The 17,069-nt window shown below is 33.1% G+C and overlaps 1 protein-coding gene across 2 annotated transcripts in view; it reads right to left on the minus strand.

The window, feature by feature from the left end:
- Positions 1 to 419: 419 nt before the first annotated feature.
- The window catches only part of LOC124633774 (apoptotic protease-activating factor 1-like), a 29,047-nt gene continuing 12,397 nt past the window's right edge, over positions 420 to 17,069 (minus strand). For both annotated transcript variants that reach the window (XM_047169106.1, XM_047169107.1), the window contains exons 5-20: positions 16,637 to 16,937; positions 15,019 to 15,254; positions 14,178 to 14,733; positions 11,216 to 11,406; positions 10,182 to 10,299; positions 9,772 to 9,958; positions 9,043 to 9,396; positions 7,943 to 8,201; positions 7,440 to 7,592; positions 6,816 to 7,107; positions 6,289 to 6,628; positions 5,027 to 5,340; positions 4,627 to 4,764; positions 4,078 to 4,352; positions 3,590 to 3,757; positions 420 to 3,302 (exon numbers count right to left, since the gene is read on the minus strand). In XM_047169106.1, coding sequence (XP_047025062.1) covers positions 3,140 to 3,302; positions 3,590 to 3,757; positions 4,078 to 4,352; positions 4,627 to 4,764; positions 5,027 to 5,340; positions 6,289 to 6,628; positions 6,816 to 7,107; positions 7,440 to 7,592; positions 7,943 to 8,201; positions 9,043 to 9,396; positions 9,772 to 9,958; positions 10,182 to 10,299; positions 11,216 to 11,406; positions 14,178 to 14,733; positions 15,019 to 15,254; positions 16,637 to 16,937 — 4,045 coding nt within the window. In that variant the 3' untranslated portion in view covers positions 420 to 3,139. The remainder of the gene's footprint in view (positions 3,303 to 3,589; positions 3,758 to 4,077; positions 4,353 to 4,626; positions 4,765 to 5,026; positions 5,341 to 6,288; positions 6,629 to 6,815; positions 7,108 to 7,439; positions 7,593 to 7,942; positions 8,202 to 9,042; positions 9,397 to 9,771; positions 9,959 to 10,181; positions 10,300 to 11,215; positions 11,407 to 14,177; positions 14,734 to 15,018; positions 15,255 to 16,636; positions 16,938 to 17,069) is intronic.

Raw genomic sequence — 17,069 nt, forward strand, 5'->3', positions numbered from 1 at the left:
TGCCATATGTATAAGAAACGTTCTTAACTTGGAAGGTTAGTATAATTATTAATATGGTACAGTTGCGTACACAAGCGTTAGGAAAAAATAAATCAATTGCATTTCTTGAATGAAAAATATTTTTTTAATAATAACGCCACACAATTATAGGACGTCATACACTAATTATCTGCATAATTAAAATCTTTAAATTCAACAACATTCCGCTGCGCGAACGCACACTTTCAGTTTAGCCTGTCTTTGTGTGCCATTATCCCACGTTTGATTGAACCATCAGATTGAACAGATTCTAATGCGGTTGTCAGCGATTCGTCAGACTTGACCTCGTACGATAGTGACCATGAAAAGTTCACCATAGGGTAATATATAAGTAATAAAACTACAGATTTTTTAATATATGTATTAAAAATAAAATAACGTATTATCAAAAAATATATTTAAAATATTTTCCTTATTACAAAACCAATCATCAATCACTTCAATAAAATATATTTTCGATGTTAGCTGAAAATTTGAGACGGTAAAAATTTTACATTGCATTGTTATTGATTAATTATGCTGAATTGAATATAATTATTAAATGTATTGTAAAAATACGTACATATTGTAAAACACGAATTGAGCATAAATTCTAGTGGAAACATTCCGCAGACATAGGAGATTACTGTTCAGTTCAATTGTTTTGGAGAAAATGGACAAAAATACTCCTGAAAAACAAAGCGAAATCAATATGCCATTAATGGCATCAAATTATCAGCATATTGTTCGAGCCACTTTTAAACACAAATTGTTCAACAATCCTCTGTAGTATTTATTCGTTGATTTTGTCTACTAGGCGGATCTTGGATACACAATGCGAGATATTTCTTATAATATTAAGCACTACGAAACTCTTTTATTATATGTCTGTACGACCACATTTTTGGGCGGGAATTTTTGATTAACCTTACTGTGCAGTGGCATAAAACTAAGATAAAGCTATAATTTTCTACAATAATCACAAAATTTCGAATCTAACCACTGCAATAAAGGCTAAAGTCTCATTTTCATATTCTTATCTGTACAAAGAATATTTTACTGTATGTATAAAATTCCGACAACTTTAAATAAGTAATTAATTTATGTACATTTTATGGTTATATATCGTTGTTCATTTTTGTTCTATCTTTACCTCTTTTTCATAAATCCTGTTAAAAATTATCTTCTTACATCTAGCACCCTAGGATTTGATGCTTAACCACAAAGTATTTTTTTTCGTCAGCTTTTCATGATACATTGATGTTCAAAAAGTTCTTAAACCTAGAGCATTTAATAGGGATACAGCCTGAAACGTCTTGTCAAAATAAGTATTAATATTAGGTAACTTTGTGCGTGATTATATTGTAAAGATGATTTCTAGAGCGATGGTACTATGCTGTTTCCAGTATAAATGCTCTAGATTTGTGACATTATGGATTTTGATAAAATTACATTTTGATTCCCATTATGATGTTTTAGCTGAAAGCAGTCGTAAATTTATTTGAATTTATAGTTGTCGGTAAATATAAACGTTTATATACTACGTCTTATTATTAAGCACCATTACATTATTTAGTTCATAAAAATTACAAAATTATGTTTAACAGGGAGATCTATCATGGACTTAACATAATTACATTAAAGAATTGCCCTACGTATAGAGTATATTGGAATTATTCTGGGCATTTAAAGTACGATGAGCAAACAAAGTGAGCTCTATTTACGTATGTACTCTTAATTGTTCAAAAGAATAAACATATTTCATTTTTCCTCCTTTAACCTAAAGATTAATTAATTATTTCTAAAAAGCCGAAAAATGGCACATAACACGTTCGTAACCTTTGAGCCCAAAAAAAACAGATATTTTCTAGAGATTACCGAATTTTGTAACAAACCAACAGTCAACTGCATTCAAAAATTCATAAGTTTATTGCATGTATTTTTAGAATATCTTCAGGGTTAAATACAAAAAACCCCTTACATACATAATCATAAGAAATAAAATAATTGATTTTAATTATTAACTATCGAAAAAAAAAAACATTCAAATTATAGTTACTTTCGATCTGGGCCACCCACTCCCACATGCAGTATTTATTTAATTGCATCTACTTAGCCAAAGGATTAAAAAATAATTTAATTTCAACTAATGTGGTGATAGTTTACCCAAATCAAATAGAGCATACCACTACTGGTGGGATTGAAGTTACAATAAACTCATTCTAAAATGTACTATTCTATAAAATAACAGTTCATGATATAACATAGCTATGTAAAGCAATATCCATTGATGTGTGGTTAAGAAAAAATGCAAAGGACTAGCACAGAGAAATGAGAATCTCAAAAACATATTCTAGTTTAGTATATAATTGTCATTTACGCTCCTGAGTAATGTGGAATAATAATCAAATTACTCATTTAAAGCTCAAAAAAATAAAATGTTTGCAAGTTTCCAGTAAAAAGTATTCACTTTACGTATTTATTATAATCTGTGACAAAAATAATAGCACCTAATATTGTAAGTAATATAACCGCGAGCAGTTTCTAAACAATAATGTTACGAGTATTATTTCACTATTTAAAAATAAATGCATTGAAGGCAGTGTTTAGTCCTTAAGTATTTCATTGAGCAGATAGTAACTATAGTCATCTTTATTAATTGATATGTAACAGTTTATTATCGCTTTACCGCTAAAACGACCCTTCACCTACCCATCCCTAGATATAATAATTCTATTTAAGGTAAAATTAAGTAAATTATTTGGCACTAATAACTGTCAGTTCGGTCTCTTTTTACAAAATTATAAATTGTATAGAAATGTAGCACCATTATTTTGCATTGAATTTATTTTGACTGCATACATAAGATAATCTCATTAATTTATTTGGCGTTTTAAATTCTCTATAAATCCACACTCTATAACATACAACTGGCCACAAATAACATCGGTCATCGACCAATCACAACCCTGTGAGAAGTGACACAACATTATCCGTTCAGAAATGGAACGCTTGGCACAACCTTTTGAATAAAACCTATTTACTTGGTTCTTAGCGGTAAAAGGATATAAGTGACATGAATATTGCTTCACATAGCGCACAATATGGCAGTGATCGTATGCTATGTATTATTCGTCCGCATCACGTTCATGATGTGAATATGGCCGGGATTGTCCACGGTGACGAAACAGGAGAATTTGTCGTCGTGGCTGAGCCTCTTCGCGTTCATACCTGATAGTTTGATGCAGGCTAAGATTTCTTTCCTTTTTGAACCTTGTTTGCATCTGTAAAAGGAATGATGTGATACTTTAGTGCCTGTTTTTAACGGTTTTGTGGTGAGATAAAATGTCACAGAAATTATTTTATTCTTGAACAACATTCAATTCATTATAACTTAAGGTTTTAATTATCCAAGCTATCAAGTGATGCTCCAGAGGTAATTTAAGTTGATAGAAATTTTAACAAAGTTTAAAACCATGTAGCTTTTCATGTTTTATCTATTTCAGTTGGTTAAATAACGCTGAATCGAAATATATTATATTTTTTTCTCCTCATAAAACAGTGTACTCACGTTTTCTTCTTCCAGATAGCTTTCCAGCATTGTTGAGGCATATCATACCCGTCTCCGAAGAAGAAATTGCAATGTGCAGCGGAGCTTGTATTAGAACTGTTGTTAGCATTCGGAGTGTCGCCTCTGTTCTCTAGCGGGCTGCCGATCGGTGACATTACGTTGTACGTTCTGAAAAGATGGTACTCATTTAATAAATTAATAGAAGTACAATGGTTTATTATGTAGGTATCAGGAGGACGATAAGGTAAAAGATATGTAGTCAAGTTTAAATCTCAAGCATGATGTACAATGTAACTCAGCAAAAAATAGCATTTCACCTATCTGATAGATAAAATACAACTTTTGGTTACTCAGATCTCGGACAGCAATATGTCGCATAAATAATAAGAAACCTTTAATCCGGTAGATAGCATAAACTACCAGATAACTAAGTGACACTTTATCGGTTAAATAATTTGATTTAATGATGATCTTAGTATATAACTAACCTCTTCCCCATCTTAAACTTCTGCGCCTTCATAACTTGCGTGATATTCCACCAAACAATCTCCGTTGCCATGGTAACGAGTACTAATGGCGGCTGTTCACTATCGTCATCATCTTGCGTGGAAGGGAAGTGGTACGGCGACTGCACGGGGTGGGGTGATGACGTCATAGAGTTGCGGTTGGATCGCTCGGGGACCGGGGAGAATGAACACCAGTGGACTTTCGACTTGTGGTGTTTTAGTAGGCTCAGTTGACGTTGACTTCGCACGTTCCATACCTGAAAAAAAAAGAAATATGTTTTTTTTAACCGACTTCAAAAAAGGAGGTTCTACTTTGGCCTGCATGTATGTTTGTACGCGATCCCACGTTTGGTTAAACTGATTTTGATGAGGTTTTTATATAGATGTAATGAAATAATTTACTGTAGGTAATAGGGTTGAGAAGAAGTGAAGAGCAACATTCGAGAAAATGTGTGTCATAAAAATGCAATATAATCTTTCACAAAATGAAAGGGTACTAAAAGAGTTTTTTAAGAGTCAACAGAAACTTACCACAACCATTCCGGAATCTAGTCCCAATGCGAGTATATTCCCGTCAGCCGTCAGATCGCACGAGATAATGGCGTTGTTGAGTCTATATTCCTGGATAGTTTGTAACTCTACATCATCGCCTACTTTTAGTTGAAATGTCTGTAAAAAACATGAATTTTGGAATGGTCAAATTATTTGTAACTTCTTGACTTCTATAATGAATGGAAACCATAACCAGCCGTATACTCGCCGCTCGTTGCGATTGGACAACTGAAAATGATTCGGTTATCGTAATAGTTAAATGGTGCAATTCACCGTAAGGGGTAATTAAATGAAGAGAATACATAAATTCTCTACAAAAGTTAAGTTAATGTTAAAACAGTTATACAAAACCTGAAGGGAGATCACAAATTTAACATACCTGAAACGCGTTATTATTCTTCTCACAAATAACAAGCACGTTATTCTGCAACGCGGCCGAAGTGATGCACACATCGGCCTGTCTTCCATTCAGTATTGTTCGAAGTTTCAAACTATCATCCCACAGTTTGATGGTAGCGTTGTACTCAATGGTAATAATACCTAAGTCTTTAACGTAGAAGCACTCGACAAGGCCACTGCCTTTGCAAAGACTTTTGTTTTCTCCATTAGGGAATAATCGATCTCTAGAAGAGATACTGTTATCGCTACCTGAACTTGGCAGTCTTTCGGAGTGGCCGTTCTTTTTTTTGACACCTGTAATAGTTTTTGTTATTTTAGCTACGAAGATAATTAATTTTTAAGGAATGTGTATTGTATTTTTGATGAACGAAAATATAGTAAAAATGTTGGTCAGAAATGTAAAACTGGTCAACACTGGTTTTGCTACACGAACTTTGATAGCTTATTTTGTTTTATCACTCTACCCTCATAATTGAATTGCATTTTTCATGTATAATCAGCCTAAAACTTGTTGTTATAGGGTATAGGGCATACTCATAAGTAGCACTTCTGCAAGAAATTAACAGAACCGTTAACAAGTAAATCGTCACAAAAATATTTGTCGTTGAATTTGAACACATTTTTGTGATTTATTAACCCAGTGAACATGTCGAGGAACTATAATAATGATCCTAACTCTTTTTGTGATGTCTGCGGAGAACTTACATCCAAGAAACAACGATGAAATTTTATGAATCTTGTGTTGGAGTCTTATCGCCAATGGTTTGGTTTCTCTATCTCCCGTCGAGACAGATCCTGGGCCCCTCAGGTCTCTTGCAACATCTCATGTAACGTGTGTGAAAAATTTAACTAATTGAAACTAGCGCGAACTTATGCTCTTTGCCCATGAATTTGGTTAATATTGTAAACTAATCAATAGACCAAATTCTTGGCAAACAACATTTTTTTGTGCTGTTTATTTTTCTTACGATCACTAATTAAAGTAAAAAATATCAAAAAGTCCGAGACCTCACCAAAGTTAAAATTTTGTTGACCAGTGTAATTTTACAGTATGATTATTCAGCAGGTAGAGATTCAGCTTTTTGCTTTTCAGCTAGTTTGACTGTTTATTATTTTCGTGTTCAAATAGATTACATTAGTCAGAATTGCCATAGATCTAACAAAGAAACTCATTATGAGGTTGTGTTGCAATACTTAAAAATGCTTAATAATTTAGATATACCAAGTTTGGGTTCTACTCACCTTGAAGATCATTCAGTATCTCCTGGGATCCAAGATTATTGTTACCCCTCTGCATCATTTCAGGCTCCCAAACACCGTTCACAGTCAGTCGATAAGCCATCAAACACGTATTCTTACCCGCAACGATCAACAAATTAGGATTAACAAAGTTCAAATATTGCACTGGGCAGTAAATATCTAATATTTCCTTATTTGCTTTCGTACGTAAAGTATATCTTTTCACAGTACCAGATTTAAGTCCGTAAATAATGTACTGATTGCACGGAGAGATTTTTACTCTGGTAATATATTTGTCTGATTCCTCAATGATTTCTGTTAGGACTTTTCTTCCACGCATTACCTGAAAAGATGTCGTTTTTATTAAGTGCTGGTGTTGGTGTGGATACATAGGCACCAAATATCAATAATTTTATTTTGCGTCAGTTGAAGGTGCAATATTATGTACAACAGTGAAACAATTAATTTTCGTTTAGAAAAAAAATATGAATGTTAAAATTACGACAGGCACATAAATCAATAATACATACCTGAATATTATTCTTATCATCAACCACAGCCAATAAGGGCTGGAGAATATTTTCATTGTTGTTACAAATTCCTTTCAAATTCAACGGTTTTAGTGAGCTCCTGTCTAAGCTCATGGAGTTTTTAAGTAGTGTTTTGGTGACCTCTCTTTGATGATGGTTGGCAAATGACTGGTGCCTTCGAGGTGAAGGGTTAACACTCTCAGTGCCACTGTTAGGTGAATTTGAGTTGGGTGTGTGCGGCGAGAGAGGGTTGACGAAACTCACGTCGAATTTTGTTGTTAGACGTACTCTCCTAGAATTTATAGGGTGCTTTGTTAAGTGTGGTATTAGAACATTTTTTTTATTAGTGACGTTGTGTTGGTTACATCAAATTAATACATTTTACTCTAATGAAATACACATAGTTTTAATTACATTATTCTATAAGGTAAAGTAATGCTTTTAATACATAAGTGTAGTTATTTATAGCAAAAAGTCTCCAATTAGGAGACGGCTATACTTGTGTTAATGCAATATTTTTTTATTAATATTTAATCGATATGTTTTATTTACACTTCTCACCCTGATCGGATTATTAGTGAATACTAATTTTTACATCAGGAACTACTATTAAATCACACTTACCCATTCTTTTGCGCCGTTTGTGAAATATACGAAGCATCCAAGTACCAGACTTTGGCAGAATCTTCAATACATCCAGTGCCGGTGAGTAGTACATCAGACCCGGGTTCGAATTCATCCCACATCATCTCACTCACTGCCATTGCTACTACGTTACTGAAATATTATGAGTAACTTATCTCATAGTGAACATTAAAAAAAAGTACGCTGAAGATTTATTAATTTAATGTAAATTGGGTTTATTTGCTGGGAGTTGTCAAATTACTGGGTACAGAAGGGTGACAGGAATATAATTTGTTTCCAATCTTTGTCAAAAGTAGCTGAATAAATAAAATAATTCAAAAGCGCCTAACATTATGGGTCATAATTTCTTAAAAACACAACTGCCAAAGAAAACCTATTTTTCTTTGTTTGCATTTACAAAGAAAAATTGGTTTTCTTTGACAGATTCTTTCTCTGATTACTCGTAGTCAGAATTATAGTAGTAATTTATACAAAAAACTTACCCCCTCCGATTCTCCAAATCAAAGCTCCAAGTATAAGTCTTCAAGTCAATACACACGACTCTGCTATCATCAGTAGACACAAACAACAGAGTCCCAGTTTTATTCACAGCAACAGTCAAGAACAACATATTCTCTTTAATATCATCACTTAGAATAACTCTTCGACATCGACAAGTACTTGATTTCAATGTACTGGAGTTCAGTCTAATTTCATGCTCCATAATTTCGTTGGGTTTTAAAGTAATGATTTTGTTGCTACCTGGAAAGTACATAGAATTTGTATAGTTGGGGCTGCGGGATTGTTCGCGGGAGTTTCGGCGACCCTGGTACATAAAGTGATCCAGAAGGAACTTGTTCCTTCACTCAGACAGTGCGGGCACCCACCTCGACTAAACTTGTTCGCGAGTCACTGCGCAGAATCCATTTTTAGGTATCAGAGATGGAGGTACGCGTACGTATTTGTGATCTGAATTTAGTAAATTGGTAGTTTTGAAAACTAGTTTCTATAGTTGTAACTTTAAGGAGAAATTTCAAAAACCTATAAAGTAGATAACCAAGGAATATATATTTCAAACCTATATCCACTTCTTTATATTAAAAAAAAGGAAAATAAGTCATTTCCATTGTTTATTTTATTGTTGACATGCATAGATGAATCAACAGCACCAGTAATGTCGGTTAACCTTTCCTCATATTTTGAACATGCATAATATGCGTAGTTTGGATTTAACTCTCATACAAATTTCACATTTTACGTCACTAGCATTACGTAGAAGGAAAATAGTAGAATATATGCATAATGTTCCTTGTTATTTTTGAATAAAAGTCTAATTTGATGACAAAACATTTACGTAGGTTAACGTTCGCAGAAAATTGTAATGACGCGTAAGTTAATCTATGAATAAAATCACGTTTGCCTTTACAGACATACATAATTGAAGCAGAGGCTTAGTTTACACAAATCGAAATTTGATTTCAAAAGACAAACAGTATATATCCCAATTTCATTAAAACCTTCGTAAAATATCGATAGACAATGACAACACTATTACACCAAATAAAAAAATGATTAAAAGATACATAAAAAACTATATACTTACGAGGAACTGTAACCAGATCTAAAACTATATCAGTCTCTTCGAAAGTAATGACTCTGCCATTAGTCTTCAAGTCGATAACTTCGACCAGCTTCGTATTACCGTCTGTTGCCACGATGATATGCTTGTCATAATTGTAAGGGACACAGCATAAAATCTCTCTATCTCGGTCGAAATCTTGTATAGTTTTGAAGACCTTATTCCGTTCATTTCTGTATGGGTCGTAGAAGATAATCTTCTTGTTGGTGTGTAGGATTAGGTACTTTTCGTTGTTTGCCCATCTGCAGTTTAGGTATGAGCCTTGAATGGTTTCTGTGTCTGCGTAGCTGTTATTGTATTTGTAGTTTTCTTCTGGTTCTGTAAAAGAGGTAATGAATTGGTATAATAACTTTACATTTTCACATTTAGAGAAGTTTAGATTACGAAATTCAGTGGAGATTGTATTTATTTATTTATTTCTTCCACTTACACGGCTTTAACAGCCAATTACATAAATCGTAATAATCGTAGTTAAGTAGCAATTGTCAATGAAAATTCAAACAAATATAAGGAAAGTTTATCGATTACAGATAATCCTCATACATCCCACAAATATTAATTGGGGCAGGAATTTAAAATAACATTTTATGAGATCCCTACTTGGAAGAATGATATAAAACTGTAAAATCCAAAACACAAGATATTTTCAATATTAAAAGTACTCAAAAATAATGAAGAAAAAATGAAACAAACCTTCTTCAATAACATCATCAGTCTCTTCGCAATCGATGTCGTCAACGTACCACAGTTTGATGACACCGTCGTAAGCTAAGGCGGCCACAATCGGCGGGAAGCTAGCACAAGATACGCCGATCCATTTGATGGGAGAACCCGTACCGCGGAGCTCTTTGCGGAGTTTATTCGTGAAGATGTGGAAGAACTGGAGAATTAGTAGATATTTTTAGAAATAAAAACATTGTAAAATGAGTATACGAACGATTATTGACATTGTCCTTATTGAAATATATTTAAAATTAATTGACAAAAGTTTCCAGAGATAGGAATTAAAAATTATTTTTATGTCAAAATTATTACACTAATATTTGTTTGTGGGTTCAATTTTGAAATGAAAATTAACAGTATTTTTTTACAAAGTAACATACCTTAATGAGACCGGAGTTAGTACCGACAAGTACATAATCCTTTAAAAAGCATACAGCCGTGATGGTGTCCTTCACGTCAATTGTAGAGTGTTTGATCTCATCCACGTTTTGTTCATGGCTACGAAAAAATGATAATTTGAATTAAAAAATAACAGCGTAATGAGGGTGGTTTAAAGGGCTTACTTAACTAGACGAATGAATTAAATTGCGCAATAATACGAGTTGTGCAAACATATTCCGTAATGAGAAGAATATTGAAGATAACGAATTTTTTTTTATTGCGCGATGTTATTGTAGGCTTGCTAGATAGATAGATATTCTTTATTAGGTACACCAATTTTACATTTTTGACCTTAAGCTAGGTAGTGAAAGTAGGTGACTATTTCAGAATCTTAGCACATAAAAAGCAGGTCTTTTTAGAAACTTATTTTAACTGATGGTTTTAAAACTACAACGTTGTTTCTGAGAGCTTATTTATACTTAATTTGGACAGGGCCTGATTAGACTACTGATATGTTTTTGCAATGAAAATTTATGTTGTTGACATTACAAGGACATCATATTTATTTGACTAGACAATTACAATGCAATATATATATAGTAACGTTATGTGTAGCGGTATCTTCTGTTGCAAGACATAAAATGTCTACATCTGATATCATTAGCCATTGGATTGCCATCATATCCATATAGATTTCAATCAGCCGATCATTTATTGATACGTGACTTAAAATTATGTATATTGTGCAATTGTTAGGCAATTACTGTATCCTGTAATAGATTTTTGCCCAAATCATTTTTATACAAAGCATGTTACGGGTTCATTAATAGGTACACTGGAAATCTTATTATTAACTTTTATGTGCACAAATTATAAAAGTAAATGCAAGATGAAACATAATTTGTGCAAAATGAAATAAGAATAAGCAAAAACAACAATTGATTAAAAATTTTAAAGGCAATGAAAGAAACAGAAAAAGGCCACACAATCAGACGAAAATATGTAGCAAATTAAATAACCAAAAAATACTTACAGAAAATCAAAATACAGCTCATTGTTATTGCAATTTTCCTGAGCAATCTGCGATGCTTTCGAATAGAGTATGCCTTTCGATTCGTTTTGCAGAATGCTCTGAATAATGTCGGTGCAAGGGTAATGGAATAGATCAGTTCCGTGCGTGATTAGGAACGCTTTGATGCTGTTTAGCAGTTCCCTGTCTAACTCCTAAGGAAATAAAGCATGGTTACACACAAAAGTATGGAAAAACAAATGAAAATTAAAAACAGCAGTGTCTATTAAGCAAGTTTTTTTCAACGAAGAGGTCTGTCCTTTAATCAATGGTCAAAATGGTGGACAGCTTTTTAAATTTCGAACACAGTTGCGTAAATTACGATGTGATTTAAAAGTCATATCTTGGAAACAAAAAAAAACATGTTTTGTAAGGAAAAATTAAAATTACGTAAACATAATAATTAAGTTTTGATTGACACGTCAGTTTTTTAAAGGAAATTGCGTAGCATAAAATGTCTTCGTCATAAAGGAAAATTGAAGCTAACCACGTAAGTACCTATCTCCTTTGTTAATTGTAATAAAACACTAATAGTTTAAACCTATTTAAATATTGAGGAAAATAGGTTTTTATGTAAATTATATTCGTAAACTGTGCTCAATTACATTTATGTAACCACAAAGATACCGATAAGTTACAGATCGATTACGTGTTATCTAGATATTGACGTCATTGTATTTTCTTATGTACAGTCAGCACCAAAAGTCGATGAACAGAATCAACATGACAAAACACCTGTTCACAATAAAATGCCATAAGTTATAGTCGCAACTAGGAAACAAAATAGATTGTACACCAGAAACTTACAAAAGTCGTTAAACACGAGTATTTCAAAAGTATCTGTGCACTAGTATTCCTAAAGTCGCTGTACACCATCAATCCAAATGTCGCTGAACATCATTGTATCAAAAGTCACTAAACAGCAGTAAATACAAAATTAGGTTAACAAAGTATATTTTTAATGTTGCCGTGTGTTAATGTACTTTTGACGCTTATGTTGTTCAGCTACTTTTGGGACAGTACTTGCATGACCTTAATAATGTATGTAAACACATTAGTATCTATTTCAATAATTTTAATAATTATTTTGGAAATACACTCTTTTGCAAAAAATGCGGGCACCTAGTTGCGAAATCTTAGTTTTAAGGACTTTACGTGTATTTTAAAGGGTTTTTAATGATTGTAGTATGTTTCTAGCATCAAAAGGGTTAACCAAGCATGCGTGAGAGTGTATTCTAAATTTGAATTTTGTACAATTGCTAAGAAATTGGTTAAACCTTTTTTCATAATTAAATACTATTTAGAGGAGTATCAGTACATTGGGCTGCGACAAAACCAATTTAAAGTAAGCAGTGCCGATCGCAACTCGTTTCCTATCGTACTTTGACATTAAAAAATATCAAATTTTGTGATAAATGATAAAATTAACCACATGAAAAATGATGAGGATGGTTTAAGCTATCTAAAAAGTCTAATTATTGCCGCGTTGAAGCTCTCTATAACTCCATAGGTATCGGGTTACTAAACGATGATTTCGCTAAAAGGGAGTCAAGAATTCAAAAGTATTGACCAAACGTATGTTTCTTAATAAATGAGCAGATAGCCAATTATTGTTATGATTTAAGCAGGAAAGTGCTGTAGATGCTAGGAAATCTCGGTGCAGGCAAGTTTATTTAATAAAATGTCAGTGGGATGAAAACACGCTATTTGAACGCTCAGACTCATAGATCTTCGGAGGTCTACGGAGTTTCCCAAGAGAAGAGGTTGTTTGAAAATCAGTGATTACGAGACCTTAAGACCTCGTGCTCACAGTCTATGCGCTATTTTCTGTATTTTGTAGAATTTCAAGATTTTTAAAAATGTTAAAGTCCGAAAGGAGACGAGTTGTGATCGGCACTGCTTACTTTAAATTGGTTTTGTCGCAGCCCAATGTACTGATATTCCTCTAAATAGTGTTTAATTATGAAAAAGCGATATTTTAAAACACGTGGGTATAATATCTAAACAGAAGAACGCTTTACACTAAAATACCGAAACTCTTAACATTGCCATCAATCATCAGTATAGCCCATTTAGAGCAGGTGAAAATTTTATCAAATACGCATACTTTTTCAAAAATGTTTTATCTAACAAAAAGGTATATTAATCATTAATTAAAACTGCATTATCAGTTTTCTGAAAATCACTTCAAAAACTTTTCAAAACACCGACGAACTTTCTGCCAGCAATTAGTCCAAAACAAGGTTTAACCAATTTCTTAGCAATTGTACAAAATTCAAATTTAGAATACACTCTCACGCATGCTTGGTTAACCCTTTTGATGCTAGAAACATACTACAATCATTAAAAACCCTTTAAAATACACGTAAAGTCCTTAAAACTAAGATTTCGCAACTAGGTGCCCGCATTTTTTGCAAAAGAGTGTATTTCCAAAATAATTATTAAAATTATTGAAATAGATACTAATGTGTTTACATACATTATTAAGGTCATGCAAGTACTGTCCCAAAAGTAGCTGAACAACATAAGCGTCAAAAGTACATTAACACACGGCAACATTAAAAATATACTTTGTTAACCTAATTTTGTATTTACTGCTGTTTAGTGACTTTTGATACAATGATGTTCAGCGACATTTGGATTGATGGTGTACAGCGACTTTAGGAATACTAGTGCACAGATACTTTTGAAATACTCGTGTTTAACGACTTTTGTAAGTTTCTGGTGTACAATCTATTTTGTTTCCTAGTTGCGACTATAACTTATGGCATTTTATTGTGAACAGGTGTTTTGTCATGTTGATTCTGTTCATCGACTTTTGGTGCTGACTGTACGTCACCATTAATTTATGTGTTTCCTTGATCTTAGAACAGGTTGGCGTGCATTAAGAACATTTGTAACACTGCAATGGAATAACAATACTTACATGTTTTATAATATAACTTTCATAGTTCTGTAAATCCGAAACCACGTCAGCTGTACCCGTCGCCCTGACTTTGTTTCCCAAAAACTTCAGATTCAAGAACAATTTGTTGAAAAGGCTCCACTTATCGTGTACATTTTCCGTATGTTTGATATGATATCCGATGTAAAACGCTATATAGCCGTCATCCACAATATCTAAAGGTGGGTTTGTGATATTATAGTTGTAACTATTCAGGAATTCTGAGTGCAACTTCTTGCAATCATCCTCATTAGTACTCTTCAAGTACTTCATAATAAGATCATGTATTTCGTACATATAGTTTCTCTGCTCTCGATCGTAGAACTCGATTATTAACGACTTACTTCGCAACTCTTTCATAATCGATTCTACTTTCGTAGCGTCAATATTCCATAGTTTGCTTAAAACTTTGGCAGATACTTTGACGTTATCTGGGAGAATTTTGAGCTTCTTAAATAATGGAAGAACTGTGTCGTTTAAAGAGTTGATGCACACTTCAATTGTTTTCATTGGATTGTAGGACTGACTTGTTGGAATGCTGTAATATAAAATGAAAAGTCATTATATTGCAAACCTTTGCCTTTAGTACCTAATTTCTAGAATTATTTTTTAACATTAATATAAATCTGCCACATCGACCTGGGAGCGCCTTTATCTTTGTGAAGCAATATTGTGAAATTATCCGCGTAGTTATTAATCATCATCATTGCATGCCCATGAACTTGTTCTTTTAGGAACGGTTTTATTTTAATTGTTAAACTGAAAAAACATCTGATTAAATCCGTCTATAAATAATATTGCTTTTATGAAAGTGTATACTTACAATGAAAAATGGTTCTTTTTCTTCAGCTCTTTAACATAGTAATTCCATCGTTTTGGGTCGTCGATCAATCGCTCCCTATTTTCGGCCAACTGGGCTCCAATGAGGCCGATGTTGAACGGACTTCCTTTGCAAATCTCATGTATTTTCTTAGCTTGCCACGGTAACTTGGACACAGGTACTTCAAGAGATAAAGCGAAGATTTCCAAAGACTCTTTTTCTTCTAAGCTGTTTTCTATCTGTGAATTAAAATTTAAATATAAATTAAGCTGTAAATGCATTGTTACCGTGAATATCCAAGTCAACTCCAATTTTATAGCTTTTTGGAGGCCATTTGTCGCCTCATGCTACTACTACGCATGTAATAATTTTATAATATAGTACTTTCAGTGTTTTATTTTTATTAAGTACAAATTGGGAAGTCAGTTGTAGCAAATTCGGTCAAGCAAATGCAAATCTTGACAAGATCTGTACGAACTTATGCGGGAGTCGAATGGCTATTTTCATCAACATTTCCCGCTTGCACAGTGGCATTTTGTTTTAAAACACTTTTGAGCAGTCACTACTTCGGACAACTGTGGTCGGGCTAAGTAATTTGACTTGAATATAGCTTACGGTAGTCTTTGCTAAGTGATCAAACCTTTTTTTTGTGCCCACAAGAGACTTATGCATATTTAGTAATTGTGGGCGTACTAAGAACACTTCTGCCTACCTCTTTGGCGATAACATATAATGCAAGATATTATATTAATAGTAAAAACATATCCTACAATGTTTTTGCGTTAACTGTGGGGGCGATGAACGAACGTGAATGATGTAATGCGTCAATGTGATTGATTTAAAAATAATCATCAATTACCCACGTTTCCGATCTAAACATTGCCTAATGTACTTTTGACTTTTAATTAACTATCAGTAGTTTTGATTTAAAATATTTGTGATCGTCCGTAGTTTTTTTAAGTTTTCAAACATGTACAAAGAAACCGCGGCATTCGATTTTTTAAAATTGACTTTTGATTGAAACAATCCCAGTTTTACAGTAGTGAAATGCTTTATGACAATACTACTAGCTAAGGCTTATGCCATTGAAACATGGCTTAGTCATGCTTAAATACGACATTTGGTATCGCTTAGAAACAAATTTTAAGTAGGCACATTTCCATTGCTATTATGTAGTTTAAAGTATTTTTAAATAGGTAGCCATTAGAGATGATGTCTCCTTGCACGGTTATCACAATAGCATTGAGCAAATTATGGGAAAACAATCAAAATTAATGCTTTGTAACCATATAAGCAGACACCATTTACAATTTGGATGAGAATAAGGAAAATTGAAAAAAAAAAAAAAAACTTTCAATATAGGTACATTAATGTATTGGGTAGGTATATCCCATGCGGTTTAACGATAACATTGTAACTATGAGAATAAATGTAAAAAAAATGTTATATTACTAGAGCTACAGCATGAAATCTACATCGCATGAAGCTTTTTTCTTATTTTGATCACTATACTTTTTATTTATTTATCACCAAACATACAACTATTTTACAGGTGTCCCTATTAATGTGTTATATTTTATAACTATTGATTTAGAATATAAAATAAAGATATACCACTTACTTTGATGATCTGCGGGTGATAGTTAGCAACCACACTCGTGTCCCTTGTAGTCACCAGAATCTTGCATCCGATATCGAAAGCTTCCAAGCCCTTCTTATCGTTCACCTCGTCTAAGATAAGAAGGGACTCTTTCAAAGGCGTTTCGGAGAACTGAGCCTTCAGTTTGTCCTTGAGATCGATCATGGTCCACTCGTAATTTGATGAGGAGTGACTATCGCCATTAGAACCAATACTCGACATAGAAATTGTTGAGTTCATGTACGAATTTTGCGTATAAATTGAGGACGCTTTTCTTAATAGTCTGTAATGGGAATGAGAAGAAAGTAAGGTAAGTGACAATAACTATGTATTTATTGAGGTTTTCATGGGATTGAGTGATTGAATCTTAACTCGCAAAAAAGACAGTGAAATAATTATTGTTGACTCCATTGTT

The sequence above is a fragment of the Helicoverpa zea genome, chromosome 10 (genome assembly GCF_022581195.2).
Source record: "Helicoverpa zea isolate HzStark_Cry1AcR chromosome 10, ilHelZeax1.1, whole genome shotgun sequence".
In the NCBI taxonomy this organism is placed as follows: domain Eukaryota; kingdom Metazoa; phylum Arthropoda; class Insecta; order Lepidoptera; family Noctuidae; genus Helicoverpa; species Helicoverpa zea.